The 15,362-nt window shown below is 36.6% G+C and overlaps 1 protein-coding gene and 1 pseudogene across 2 annotated transcripts; one reads left to right on the top strand and one right to left on the bottom strand.

The window, feature by feature from the left end:
• Positions 1-79: 79 nt before the first annotated feature.
• Positions 80-3,783, top strand: LOC125478321 (vesicle-associated membrane protein 727). Of its 2 annotated transcripts, none has more exons than XM_048586442.1 (6): positions 80-238; positions 647-892; positions 989-1,187; positions 1,272-1,392; positions 3,253-3,315; positions 3,423-3,783. In XM_048586442.1, the coding sequence occupies exons 2-6, from the start codon at positions 703-705 to the stop codon at positions 3,564-3,566; spliced, it is 717 nt and encodes a 238-aa protein (XP_048442399.1). In that variant the 5' UTR covers positions 80-238; positions 647-702; the 3' UTR covers positions 3,567-3,783. The 2 variants fall into 2 exon arrangements, with proteins under 2 accessions (XP_048442399.1, XP_048442398.1); XM_048586441.1 differs by having other exon boundaries at positions 629-892.
• Positions 3,784-11,794: 8,011 nt separating this feature from the next.
• On the bottom strand, positions 11,795-13,182 carry LOC103929374 (annotated as a pseudogene).
• Between the last annotated feature and the right edge of the window lie 2,180 nt (positions 13,183-15,362).

Here is a 15,362-nt window from a genome sequence, read left to right as displayed (position 1 = left end):
ATGACAGTTTTAACCTTTTGCTGGAAAAGATGTCGTGATCGAGTTGAGGAATCTAATACATGCCAGACCTGGAAATGTCAGTCACAATTGCTACATTTATTTACCAAAAAACCAATAAAAACCAATCTGACTTCCGATTTCCCCAACATCCATTTTCCAGGTCTTCAACTTCCAGACGAAGCAAACTTCCCCTTAAATCCATCTCTCTCTCTCTCTCTCTCTCGGATTGATCTGACAAGTAAGTTCCTCCTTCCTCCCTATCTCTCGGTGTTATTTGCAGATCAAGATGTAATTTCATTTCATTTTTTAAGATTTGCAAATCAAGATTTTACAATCCCCATTTCTTTGGGACCCTTAATTTGTCTAAATCGCATATCCTTTTCGTTTTCTCTGTTTGGTTGCCGAAATTGGAAGGTTATGATTGGTTTAGTGACGACGGTGGGTTTCAAGCACATCGAAAGCCCATCTAATTGAAGTTAGTATTACAGTTAATTATTGACTCAAACATTTGAATACTCACGCTCGAATTTTAGAATTTTACTTGGGCCGTGGCGGGTTTCTCGTATATGATAAGCTAATTGTGTGTATTTTGGTTTAGGGTATTTGATACTTTGTGTAATTTCTCTAGGTTTACTGCTGCGTTTAGGTACTGGTGATATTTCTTTCGTGGGGTGTTCGTGCGTTTGAAGTGATAATTCAGATATGAGTCACAGGGGATTAATATATAGCTTTGTTGCAAAAGGCAGTGTTGTCTTAGCAGAACACACTACCTTCACCGGAAACTTTAGTACCATTGCTGTTCAGTGTTTGCAGAAGCTACCTTCCAGTAGCAGCAAGTACACCTACTCGTGCGATGGCTACACTTTTAACTTCCTACTTGACAGTGGATTTGGTACGCATTCTTTCTTAAGTTCCGAGAATCGCAATTATGCTTGTTTTAGATACTAGTTGCAGAATGTGTAATTTAAACTGCTAAATGGGTTTGCAGTGTTTCTTGTTGTTGCTGATGAATCGGCTGGAAGGAGTGTGCCTTTTGTGTTCCTTGAACGAGTGAAAGAGGATTTCAAGCAGCGGTATGCTGCAGATATTAAGAATGCAGGGCCGCATCCCCTTGATGATGATGATGAAGAGGATGACTTATTTGAAGATCGGTTTAGCATCGCTTACAATCTTGACAGAGAATTTGGGTGTGTGTTTGCCTTTTGGTGTTTAAATATTAATCTTCTATGCAATTTAGTACGGACAGTAAATATTGGGTTTTTCTTTGACAGGCCAAGGCTTAAGGAGCACATGCAATATTGCATGGAGCATCCAGAAGAAATAAGTAAGCTTTCCAAATTGAAGGCTCAAATCACGGAGGTCAAAGGTGTGATGATGGACAATATTGAGAAGGTAAAAGATTTATAATTATTGGCTATGAAACTTTTTTAACATATGGTTATTTTATGCATACATCCATTGATGCTGGTTTCTTCACTTGAGACCACGAGCTTTTTACATCCTGGATCTTCAAAAGAATGATATTGTGGCTTAATGTTATTATTTTTGTGTAAACATTGGAGTTGGTCGTAGGTTATCCCAACCCAAATTTTAGCCCAACTTGTTGGAGGATATTTTGGGGGTGGTTTAAAACCTAAAATTTGGGTTTTAACCTCTCCTTGGGGATATAGCCTAAAATTTGGGTTTTGAATTGGAGTATTACGAGTATAATTTTTTTTGAAGGGTATTATGAGTAAACTATTGCTTGTTAGTGGATTTTGAAAGGGATGGTATAGTGAATAGCTTTTATTTTATCTTATTTTTTTGTGTGCAGCTGCTTGTGATATTTTGTTTTCTTATACTTTTGCTATCTCTTCTTAAGCTCTCCTCCCATCTGTGGTTGAACCTTTGGTGGAGTTGGAGATGAGTGCATGGGGAGGGGGAGAACTTAGTTATTAGTTTGGGAAGCAGTTCATTATGCTTTAGGGGTGAGGTGGACTAACTGTAACAGTGGTGCCTTGGAATGTGTTGGATTTTTACTTTGTAATTTGAAAGGGTGCCATGAGATAGTCTTCGACATTGTTTTTTTGTCTTTTTTTCTTTCAGATTTCTATTGAACTTCCCGTCTGCTTCTAGTTTCAATTACGTTTGTATGCATCAAAGATTTAACAATGGATTTGTATCGGAGCTTTCATTCTTTATCTTGTGGATAAATTGCATCACTTTTGAGAAGTATGTGACAAATGAATTGACTTCCACTGTGAACTACTTTAAATAGGTGAAGTGAAGGATGTTAGGTGTAAAGAAGATCAATTAGGGATATAGGGAGTTGTCACCAGTCACCATCTCTGTTGTTTTGTGGATCTTTTGTTAAAATATGTTGGTTTTTATTTTCTACATTTCTTTTTTTTTTTTTTTTTTTTTTTTTTTTGGGGGGGGGGGGGGGGGGGGGAATGGGGTGTGGGTGGAAGTGATGAGAGTTGGATATTAATCGTAAGTATTGAGATAGGGCAGCTCGATTTATAGACTGAATTTTGGTACTTCCACTTGATTCAGGAAAGCCTCAGACAAGGTGGCTGTCTGTTTTAGATTGAGTCTTGATTAAAGTATGACTTGTAGAACGAAAACTCAGTGGAAGATATATAAAACTATCAGAGAAAACGACAGTAAGCATACAGGTTCTACTAGCACGACACCATTTATAGGAATCCACTCCTACAGGCCTTAGGTATCACACCCTGGGTTAGGTTGCATGATGGAGGAGTGAATTTAAAAATTCAATGAATTCGAGTCTTTCTACTTTCTTTTGTAATAGATGCAGTTTAGTCTGCAAGTTATTTCTGTTTGAGTATGATAATTATTGCTCTTCATTGTGCGTATAGTTATTAAGGGCTTATGGTATTCCTTGAATTGCGTATGGGATTTTGTAAATTCATTTAAGCAAGAAACATGAGTATTGTAATCAGTTAATCAGACTAGTTTGAGTTGTACTTGACCACCTGAATTATGATGCTGATAAACTTATGCTGAAATGCTGACAACAGAGAGGGAAGGTGGATCGAAATATTAATCATCCGGTGTTTTAAATATAACTACTTTTCAATACATAAATGTTATAAACCATATCTGATGGGATAGTTTGTTTCCATTGTGCTTCTGTAGAAAGAAATCAAGTAGCTGTATTTTTACCAAGTGTTCTAATATTTTTGAATCATCCAACCCATGAGTGGTCTGTTGTGAGTTGATTGAATCAATCTCATCTCTTGGTTGCAGGTTTTGGATCGTGGAGAGAGAATTGAACTTTTGGTTGATAAAACGGAAAATCTGCAGTTCCAGGTACATGACATCACTTACCTGATTTGGTCATATAATTTCAAAACCGGTTTGAGCTCACAAGGCATTTGTAGTTGACTTGCTACTTGGGATGTTTGTATTGAATACAGGCGGACAGCTTCCAGAGGCAAGGCAGGCAATTGCGACGTAAGATGTGGCTGCAGAGTCTCCAGATGAAGCTAATGATTGGAGGTGGAGTCCTTATCCTGATCATCATAATATGGCTCATCGCCTGCGGAGGTTTCAAATGTTAAGGTGCTAAGCAAACACGGAAGCGTCAATTATTAGCCGTATGTCCTTCATTTGGTGTACAAAATGTTATTTGTTCCTGTATACGTGAACTTTGCAGAATCCGATACTCGACAACTTCGTCTGCCATGTAATTAAACCTCTGTTACCAGCTGGTTTTGTTTAATCTGTTAATTTTGAGGACGTAGTAGTTCTCTTGAATAAAAGTAGTTCTCTCATCAACCTGTCTTTTGTTTGGTCTCCCCCAAATGGTGTCTAATTTGTTTAGTGGTTATGTGTAACCATTGTTTGTTTTAACTGAGACTGTTTCTGGAATGGCCAAGAGTGCTTCTATGTTTATTAGAAAAAAGTGGAGTACTTTTGATTCATGGAAGCACTTTATGAACACGTGTCAGATTCTTCTTTCGGAAACACTTCTTTTTAAGCAAGTATTTTAATAAAAATTTGAAGTGTTGTTAATTAAAACCCTTCCTAATTTAAACACTTTTAGAAACAGTTAGATATTTTTATCACAAATGGTTCGTTAATGTTTTGGTAAATAATAATTTTTGTTCATGTTTCAATCCAATTAATGCGGGAAAGTTCCATTGTGTGATGATGGGGCACACTAATGCATATCAAACTCCTCATCAGTAAGTGTCGAACTTGTACATTTCAAACCCACGTGGGAAAGATGCGTATGATTAGCCCTGCATGGATTAGGCAGGTTATGCCTCGAGTAATGGATATATTTTTCAATTTACTCGAAACATAATAAGGTACATCACGTGTCTTAGCATAAATGGAAGAACATAGGAAATATACCCTAACATAATGATATCATTATCAATCTTGATGACCCAAATCGGAATCTGGCACTGTCGCACCAAAATTGCCGTCAAGATTGCAGAAATTTCAATGCTCGCTGCCATTTCGACAGGGTTGGCTGCATGTGCGTCAAGGCATGACAAGAGACCAGTAATTGAGTAACCAAGTTAAAGTGACATTGGAGAACAAAGACAAACCAGAAGCAATGGAATTGGGGATGTAGTGGTCACATTGATCGTGAATGAGTGTACAAAGCATTATTTGACAAGAGGCATGAGCTTGAACAAAAGAAATACGTTGAACAGGTGAAATTGACCTATCTCCATGCTCTTATCAAATCCCACATTGAACAATATTATTACTGACACAGCTGCTTATAAGATGTTACAACACACAGTTATATTGCCGAGTCTAGTAGCGTGGGCTTGAAACTAAGCAGGGCATTAAAGTGATTGATGGAAGTTGAGCTCGAGCCAGGTGGGTGAAAGTGTTTGAAATCTTTTCACAAACCAACCTCGGGATGTGAGGTCGCATTAAGCACGCCCTATGCTACTTGGGTTAGTAGGGCACCCCACTCTCTAAAAGTGGGTAGCAAACCAACAATGAGCTTTAGACTGGGGCGTGATGGGGTACAACAGTTGTCGGCTGCCCAGATCCCGCAGATGATGATGCCTTTACCTAGCGTGCTGCCCGGCTCGACTCCTCATCCTACAACCACTTTTTGCCTATCGTCCTAACTTTTTATTTGTGCCACATTACCTTGTTCATCTTCCTTCCCTTGCTTCTGGGTTACCTCAATTCATTGAGTCAACTAGCCTTTGTGGTTTCCAACTTAAATATCTAGCAAATAACTCAAACAAAGAAGCACACAACTCTTAACTCTTCGGAGAATATTTGAAACAAGCTTAAAACAGGATGCAATTCGAAGCGAGGATATTTGGAGTATGTATTACCAAACCTAACATATCAAATTTTATGCCTAAACAAAGCGAAAAACTACACGACAACATCTCTCGGCCTAGAAATTCGTATCAAATCGTGATCTCTAAGAACAAGGAGGAGTCTCAGAAACAGTAATTCCTTTATCTAGAGACAGACCCAATCCCTGTGTAATAGTCTTGCAAGCCAAAAATAAAGCTTCCATTGGGGTACAACAGCAATTCTCTACAAGAACAAGCTGAACAACAGCAAAATGATGTCCACAAGAACATGACAGAACCCCTTATCCCAAGCTATTGAGAAACCGTAAAAAGGCCCCAAGCAACTCAACCGCCATCAGTGCTAAACAGATATGCAAAATATTAGAAGGAGAGAAAGGGGAGCCAAAAGTTGTGAATAATTCAAGGTCAAACAATCATCATGAGGTTGGTTTGTGAAAAGATTTCAAACACTTTCACCCACCTGGCGCAAGCTCAACTTCCATCAATCACTTTAATGCCCTCCTTTATCTAGAGACATGACTAAAACGTGGCTTGTGGAAGATTAGGGTTTCAATACTTGGCATGGTGAACGGGAGATATCGTGTCCATGGCTAGCCTCACTGTTTAAATCTCTAATACACACTTGGCTTACACCTTTGTTTGCTTTCTTGCTCAGGTGGCAATCGGAGAGGAGCAAAATTCCAGTTTTTCTTTCTCATTTTTCATATTTTTATTAACTCATAGATGAATCGTGATGGATACTAGGAGAGAATAGTTTTAAACTGTATAGAAAACTAATTGAATATGTCTTTCTGAAGTTGATTGGAGTTGAGATAAGGGAGAATGAATGAATAACATTACAAGGAAACAAATCTTAAGCTGTACAAAAAACCTTTCTGAAGTCAAGTTGAGATAAGTGAGAAATGGATGAATAACTGTAGGAGAGAAAATTCTTCAATTGTAGAGAAAACTGATCATGTCTTAATGAAAACTCGAAGTTGAGAGAAAACTTAAACAGTACAAAAAACTGACTGAGCATATGTATGAATAAGCCGGAGAAAAGATTCTTAAACTGTATAGAAAACTTACTGTTTTTCTAAGTTATAAGTGAGAAATAGATGAATAAGAGTAGGAGAGAAAATTCTTAAACTGTACAGAAAACTTACTGTCTTTCTGAGTTATAAGTGAAAAATAGATGAATAAGAGTAGGAGAGAAAATTCTTAAACTGTACAGAAGACTGATTGAGTTTGTCTTTGTGTGAAGCTTATTGAAAGTTGAGATAAGTGAGAAACTTGTTGACAGTTGAAACAGAGTGTTGGTTTATAATTTTTTTTTCATCTTTTATTTAAATAACAAAATAAACATGTTCATTTTATCATTTTTTTTTCAAAATATTCGGAAAAGAAAGTGTGTGACATATGTGAAGGTATTTTTTTTTTCTTTCTCTATGGAGGTATTTGGATGGTGGTATCCGTTTTTAAGGGTTAAGTTTATGTTAACAATACAAGAAATCAACGTCGGATATTAAGTTATAAAATTATTTCGAATATTGATTAAAGTTATAAAATTTTAACCTAAGATTAATTGAAAGGAACAAATGGTGTAGATACAACAGGATAGATAATAAGTTTTAGTACATCAAAATCATTTGTTGTGATAGTATATACTCACAGTATATAGCTTAGAAATATTTGAGAAATTTCTTGAAACATGTATTAGATTTTCAATTTTCATGTTAGTAACTGTATTAGTGCCACAAAACCATTTGTATTGGTGTTTGACTCATATTGAATCTCTCAAATGAGTAATTTTTTCTTGTTTTCAATATACTTCCAAAATTAAAATGTCCACAAGAACATGACGGAACCCGCTGTCCCAAGCCATAGAGAGACCGTAAAAAGGCCCCAAGCAACTCGACTGCTATCAGCGCACAACAGATATGCAAAATATTAATTAGAGAGAGAGGAGAGTGAGAATAGTGAATAATTCAAGATCAAACAATCCATCAAGAGTATGAAAATTATATATATTTTTTTAGTTAGATAATCTATGTTTAAACTTTACACAAATTCAAGACACACGACCAGCAGTTGAATTTAGAATGGATATCAACATTCGCTTGATCGAAAGTTTGCTCACTTGTGGCCGAAAGGCCAAGAGTTCGAGTTGTGGAAACAGTCTTCTTGCAAAGCAAAGATAAGGCTGCACACGATAGACGTCTCCCCACGCGCCCCACTCACGCAAAAAGAGGAGCTTTGTTGGCTTGGAGTCATCCTTTATCAATATTCGCTTGATCCTTCAGTGATTTTTGCGCACTATATATGAAGGTCATAAAATACAAATTACAGGGCAATAATTCCTACACTGGAACACCAACGAGGAAGACTTATAATGTCATGCTTTGGAAACACGTATGCAAACTAACAAAGCAAGTACTGTTACCAAAAAATGAAAAAGATTCATGCAGAGAGATTAAGATCAGTCCAAAGCAAGAAGCATAAGTGTTCACCAAAAAAAAGAAGGAAAAAGCTTAAGTTTCCATACTTACAACTGCACCTCCAAATTCACCCTTGTCGCGCCAATTAACGACTTTCCTTACACTAGCATCATCCCTCCTCACGATCACAAATACTGGCTCGAGAACTCACTAGCATCATCCCTCCTCACGATCATAATTGCCAAAATTTCATAATTTAGACCCTGTTCGAACCTTGATTCATATACACAAGAACAATTAAAATTACTGAACAACCAGATTACAATCAACATCTTCAGCACAGTTTTCTCTGCACAAGAACACATTATATGAATTGTTGCAGGCTAAAGATCAAACCAACTTCCTAACAAATATTACACATGAACCAGTAAAATCGTATTACAAAGGATGATATGGCATGTGATGTGGCGAGTGCTTAATAGCATCCTAACATTACCCCTCCCATGAAAACAACCTTGTCCTCAACGTTGGAAGTTCACTCTAGCAACAATCCATTGTACTCCCTTAATGCTCAAACAACCAAAACGTTAGCAGCAGCTTTCCACTATGCTTTCCATGTTCCTCTGCTCCCAATATTGACCGCCGATAAGAGATGCATGGAACTTGACAATTGGCTCCAATTCTATATCCTTCATTTCTATCAGCACAAACAAAATAGCAATTGATTAAGATCCCTTTTACTTGAATGACAAGAGCATTACTGATCAGCTTTCTCTGCAAACTAGCAACTAATATGCCATCTCATTTTGATTTTCCTTCTCTGTCATAGAATCATAGACCACCATTACAGACTCCACTCCACCATATTATACATGTTATATTTTGTAATCATACTTTGCAAAGTATTCCCAAGACAGCAGAACGAGGGAAGGATCGAGGTTCCCACCAATATTCTGATTTTTAAAATGCTATGGAAATCGTTAGAGGAGTTAAGAGAGACCCGCTTCCTGAAATTGTCACCTTCGCCTGAATTTGCAACTTCTGGTCTATATTATTTAGAGTGCCAATAACATCTACGGTGTTTTATTATTCTGGTTTCTGTTATTATCTTTTTTGTATCTGAAGTGGAGCCCGACCCAGGTGGGTAAAAGTGTTTGAAATCTGTTCACAAACCACCATTGTATGGGGTGTGAGGTCGCATTAAGCACGTCCTATGCTACTCGGGTTAGTAGGGCACCCCACTCTCTAAAGGTGGGTAGCAAACCAACAACGAGCTTTAGGCCGGGGCGTGATGGGGTACAACAGCTGTCCGGCTGCCCAGATCCCGCAGATGATGATGCCTTTACCTAGCGTGCTGCCCGGCTCGACTCCCCATCCTACAACCACTTTTTGCCAATCGTTCTTTTATTTTTTGCCAGAGACCGTAAAAAGGCCCCAAGCAACTCGACTGCCATCAGCGCTAAACAGATATGCAAACATTAGAAGGAAAGAAAGGGGAGCCAAAAGTTGAGAATAATTCAAGATCAAACAATCCATCATGAGTTTGAAAATTGAACTCTTTTTTACTGAGATTATCTCTGCTTAACCTTTACACAAATTCAAGACAATCGATCAACATTTGAAATTTATCGATATTCGCTTAAACCTACTGGGATTTTTGCGTACTACGGAGGTTATAAAATACAAATTACAGGGCTATAATTCCTACACCAGAACACCAACGAGTAAGACTTATAATGTTATGCTTTGAAAACACGTATGCAAACTAACAAACTAAGTACTGTTAACACCAAATTCACCCTTGTCACGCCAATTAACGACTTTCCTCTGTAGTTCTGATCATCTTATGTTTCTTCAACAGCCAGAACCAGGAACCTTTCACCTGCAGCTCCATCCCAACAATTACAGGATCTCCATCAACAAGACATAGGCTCCCCCCCCCAACGAATATTTGTATCAAAACAACGGGGCAGACCACAAATTTCATCAACTCGTTTTAAGTGTTTTTCTCTAAATCATACCAGAAAAACCTACGACAGTCCACCCTCAAAAAGAGACAAACATGGCTTCTAAGTTCTGAGTTAGACTAGACGAGATGGATAAATTATTTTATCTATTTCGTCTTTCTATATTTTGTGATTAATTTCCATTCTGAACCTTCTTAGTTATCCAATCCCATCTAAGCACACATCAGAACTACCCTTGACTTACGTTCTTTGAGTAGGGTAAATAATGAAATTTAAGACTCATCAACTACAATTGCAATAAGTGCACTTGCTGAATTGTCAATAAATCCCAGCATTGATGAATATGCTTGTGGAATAAAAGGGACAAACATGGATTGAAAACAGATCCAACAGAGATAGAGATGAATTGATGTCTCAACTGTTGTACGGATAAGCTCAAATGTTAAATTCCCCAAGAGGCAGGAAGAGGAATCCTCCAAATCTTAAAGATGAGATTTTAAAACTTCCTATCAAAAGTTGGAATCAAATCAGGAAGGGAGATAATTGGAATTGAATCCCATAATAAGACGAAATAGGCGAAGCAATCCAACTGTCATGCCCTTGCTAATTTAGATGACTTATATGGCATCTCATATTAGATTGAAGAATAACCCACAAGATTCAGAATGAAATAGAAAACGAAATAGACAAAATAATCCAATTGTCGCGCCTGATTTAACTCATAACTCAGAAGGGTCGTCTGATTAATATAGAAGGACTAATAAACGAAATAATCCAACGGTTGCACATGGTCTAACTAAGAACTTAGCAGGCTCGTTTGGTTGATAAGAAGGATGAAATAATTCAACTATCATGTCTGGTCTAACTCAGAACTCAAAAAGCTCATTTGGTGCTTCAAATTAGACTAAACTAGACAATTGTATTTCTTTTATATCATACATGCATGCACAAGGACAATAGCACTTGCAACAAACCCCTGCAAGCTTCGACTCATTTACAATACCCTGCACATATTCATACACACCGCAGAAAACCCCATTCAGTGCCGCAGCCCTATCCAATATCTTTAGCTGCATTTTAACAAGTTTTGACTGCCCTCAAACTATGTAGAGTTATTGCACAAGTTTTAACTAACCTACAGACCTAATGTTTGCACAACTTGTTTTATGAGTAAATTCAAATGTAAAAGAGATTTTGGGGAAGGGTGACTATAAATGGTGTTGCAATGCAAGGAATGACGCGGCAAGACAAGTCAAGGGCGGTTTCTACAATGATCACAAGAAATCAATTGCTTATAAGTAGTTGGGCTACTTTCTTTTCTTCCTTTTTTGAAGAGTAGTTCAATATAAATGAAGTATGTAAGTGAATTCAACACACCATTTTTCTTCTGTTGCATAGTCGTCAAACTACTATCATAACCTACCCTTTGACACACTTCAAATATGGTGAAGAATAAAATTATGACTCATCAACTCCAGTTGCAATAATTAAGTGCACTTGCAAAATTGGCAATAAATCCCAGCATTGACAAAAAATACATGATGCTTGTTGAATGAAGGGGACAAACATATTGAAAACAGAGATAGAAATCAACGAAAGTCTCAGCTGTTATACGGATAAGCTCGAACCTTAAACATCCCCAAGAGGTAGGAAGAGAAATCCTCCCAATCCTGATGATAATACTAGAAAACTTCCATCAAAAGTTGGAATCAAACCAGGAAAGGAAACAATTCGAATTAAATCCCATAATAAGACCAAATAGGCGAAGTAATCTAATTGTTGTACAACAGCTAATTCAGAAGACTCATATAGTCTCTCGGTTTAGATTGACTTAGATACTCACAAACACTAGAACATAAATCATTCACACAGTTAACCATTGTGCCTATGCTAACTCAGACTGAGAAAGCTCATTTGGTTAATTCAGAACTCAAAAGTCTTGCTTGGCTAATATAGACAGATGAAAAAGATCGGTGCCTCAATTAGATTAAATTGGTTAACACATCACATAACATTGTTATGTATATATGCAAGAAGCCTGCAAGCTGCGACTCTTTTACAATACCCTGCACATTACATTTTCTTAGTACACTCTGAAAGTAAAACTAAAAATAAAAAAAGATTACAGAAGCAAACCTTATTGGTCTTATTGGTGTATGATAATACAGCACACTGGAATGACCACGACAAAGCGCAGAAAAACTCATGCGGCGCCGCGGCCCTTTAGATATTTATACACACCTCCATTTATTTGTACTAATATATGCACACCCTACTATATATATGAAGCACTGAAGAGTACCTTGTACAACTTTATTTACCAAGGTACCACCTTTGATCTCCATACCTTCAAGTTTGATTTACATCATGCACCCCAGAGACGAAGGCATTGTTTACCAGCAATTTATTTCCGCGAAACAGCCCCCGAAATTCCCTTGATCTGCCACCACCGGAAGATCAAGCGATGCCTCCTTCCATATCGAGTCATCAAACACCGGAAAGCTCTCGCTCATGTTCCCCCAGAATATCCCATCCATTCCTTTGTTGTTCACACCACTAGTCATATTCTCCTCCACTTTCATGCCCCCCTGCTCCGGCTGGGTCTCAGCCCGGCGATAATTATAATTTCCGGGGGGCTGATCCACCTTCACGTTCGCACAATTATTGCAAATAACAAGTACTGCAATATCTTTCTCGGGAGCAGCATAACATTCAGGATTAGTCCCAGTACCTGATAGATTGTTCTGCACAAGGGTTTGATTTGGAATTTGAGGTGGCAAGCCGGGATCGATGGACGAGGGAAATACTTGAGGTGCGGGTTCAATTGATGACGGTGATATTTAGGGGCTTGTTGATCATAAGCCAGAGCAGCCTCATAGGAGGTGTCGAAAGTCCTGAGCCAGAGGCGGGCCCCGCGGTGGGGCTCGCGGATTTCCACCACCCATTTCCCCCAGATCCTTTGCCTGACGCACTTGTAAGTGCACATAGCGTTCTCCGGCCCTCCTTTCCCCCTCATGCAACCCTTCCTCGAGCTTCCCTGCGCTGGCCGCTTCGCCGGCTTCATCTCCGCAACCTCAACACTGCTACTACCAGCAACCATTTCCGAGTTCGAGATTGTGAGCATTTTTTGAGAAGAATCGAGGATTTTTTTCGAGATTATTATTTTTTAATTCCGATGGTGAGCTTGAGAAACCATAACCCGAAACGGTGGTGGTACTTATATGACGGAGGAAGGCAGACATGACTGAAACGTGGCTTGTGGAACATTAGGGCTTGAATACTTGGCATGGTGAACGGGAGATGTCGTGTCCATGGCTAACCTTACTGTTTGAATATCTAATACACACTTGGCTTACACCTTTGTTTGCTTTCTTGCTCAGGTGGCAATCGGAAAGGAGCAAAATTTCAGCTTTTCTTTCTCATTTTTCATTTTTTTTATTAAATCCAAAATACAGTTACATAGTAGATTCACGTTGGATTTTTAACTCAGTGATGAATCATAATGGATGAATAACACTAGGAGAAATAAGTATTAAACTGTACAGAAAACTGACTAAGTATGTCTTTCTAAAGTTGACTGGAAGTTGAGATAAGGGAGAATGAATGAATAAAATGAGGAGAAAACAAATCTTAAACTGTACAGAAAACCTTTTCTAAAGTTGACTGAAAGTTAAGATAAGTGAGAAATGGATAAATAACTGTAGGAGAGAAAATTCTTAAACAGTAGATAAAACTGAGCACGTCTTTCTGAAACTGGAAATTGAGAGAAAATTTAAACAGTACAGAAACTGACTGAGCATATGTAGCAGGAGAAAAGATTCTTAAATTGTACAGAAAACTTACTGTCTTTCTAAGTTATAAGTGAGAAAACTTATTGTCTTTCTGAGTTATAAGTGAGAAATAGATGAATAAGAGTTGGAGAGAAAATTCTTAAACTGTGTAGAAACTGATTGAGTTTGTCTTTGTGTGAAGCTTACTGAAAGTTGAGATAAGTGAGAAACTTGTTGACAGTTAAAACAGAGTGTTTGTTTATAATTTATTTTTTTCATCTTTTATTTAAATAACAAGATAAACAAGTTCATTTTGTCATTTTTTTAAAAATATTCGGAAAAGAAAGTATGTGGCATATATGAAGGTGTTTTTTTTTTTTCCTCTATCTCTATGGAGGTATTTGGATGATGGTATCCGTTTTTAAGGGTTAAGTTTATGTTAACAATACAAAAAATCAATTAACGTCGGATATTAAGTTATAAAATTATTTCGAATATTGATTAAGGTTATAAAATTTTAAGCTAAGATTAATAGAAAGGAACAAATGGTGTAGATACAACAAGATAGATTAATAAGTTTTAGTACATAAAATCATTTGTTGTGATAGTATAGACTCACAATATATAGCTTAGAAATATTTGAGAAATTTCTTGAAACATGTATTAGATTTTCAATTTTCATGTTAGTAACTATATTAGTGCCACAAAACCATTTGTAGTGGTGTTTGACTTATATTGAATCTCTCAAATGAGTGATTTTTCAGTATGACCAAAACACATGATGGTAATAGTAAGATATGTGTGTTAATTTTTCACTTTCTCTTTTACTTATTTATAAACAGATAAGAATGCTATTCTTCCTTTCTTTCTTTTTTCTTCCCTTTTTCTTGTTTTCAATATATCTCCAAAATTAAAAGGAGAAATTAGGTTCTCATCTTTCCTTTTACTACTCCATTGATTAAAATCCTATTTCTTTTCAATTTTTGATCAAGGTCCTTGGTATTAATAACATCAATAATTATTTCAATAAGAAAATATTTTTATTTCTAAATATATTCATTTAATGTTAAAAATGTTACAATTAGTATATTTATATTTATGGCTAAATTTTTTAACATATATTTTTATTTTTAGGTTGTACCCATTTTTAATTTGCAACCCTTTTTTAATTTGTACCAATTTTCTTTTCAGTTTTAATTTATACCCATATATTAATTTCTTTTTGTGCCCATATTTTATAAAGTTTTATTTGTATTTGTACCCATTTTTAATTTTGCTAAATGTACCCATGCTAATTATATGTACAACATGTAATTTTTTTCAAATTTTTAATCTTAAAATGTACTCATTCTTAAATATACCAATTTGTTATATGTAAAATGTACCATTTTTTTAATAAAAAATCTATTCAAATTTTTTTCTAATCCATTTTTAAACTTATGTGGGTACATTCTTTTTTCTTTGATTTGAGCATGTATCCATGTTAAGTTTAATCGAAGAAATTTACTAATTTTATTCAGCCTAATATCATTTTTTTTTTTGTGATTTTGAAGAATGTGCTCATGTTTTGATACAATAAATTTTTGGTTAATTTTGATGAATATACCCATGTTTACACACACAAAATAGTATATTTATATTTTAATATTTTTAATCCCACAAATTATGGTTTTTTATTTAAAATCTCATTAATATAATGTGACATCCCACATCGCCCAAGGAAGTGATCCTTAAATGTATATTCCCATCCCTACCTAGCACGAGGCCTTTTGGGAGCTCACTGGCTTCGGGTTCCATGGAAACTCCGAAGTTAAGCGAGTAGCGCGCGAGAGCAATCCCATGATGGGTGACCCACTGGGAAGTTGCTCGTGAGTTCCCAAAAACAAAACCGTGAGGGAA

Source organism: the organism of the source record quoted next, unplaced genomic scaffold (genome assembly GCF_019419815.1).
Source record: "Pyrus x bretschneideri cultivar Hongxiangsu unplaced genomic scaffold, Pyrus_bretschneideri_v1 Contig24, whole genome shotgun sequence".
Taxonomy (NCBI): Eukaryota; Viridiplantae; Streptophyta; class Magnoliopsida; order Rosales; family Rosaceae; genus Pyrus; species Pyrus x bretschneideri.
The sequence above is the reverse complement of the archived record's forward strand: the minus strand, read 5'-3'. Positions and strand labels throughout refer to the sequence as shown.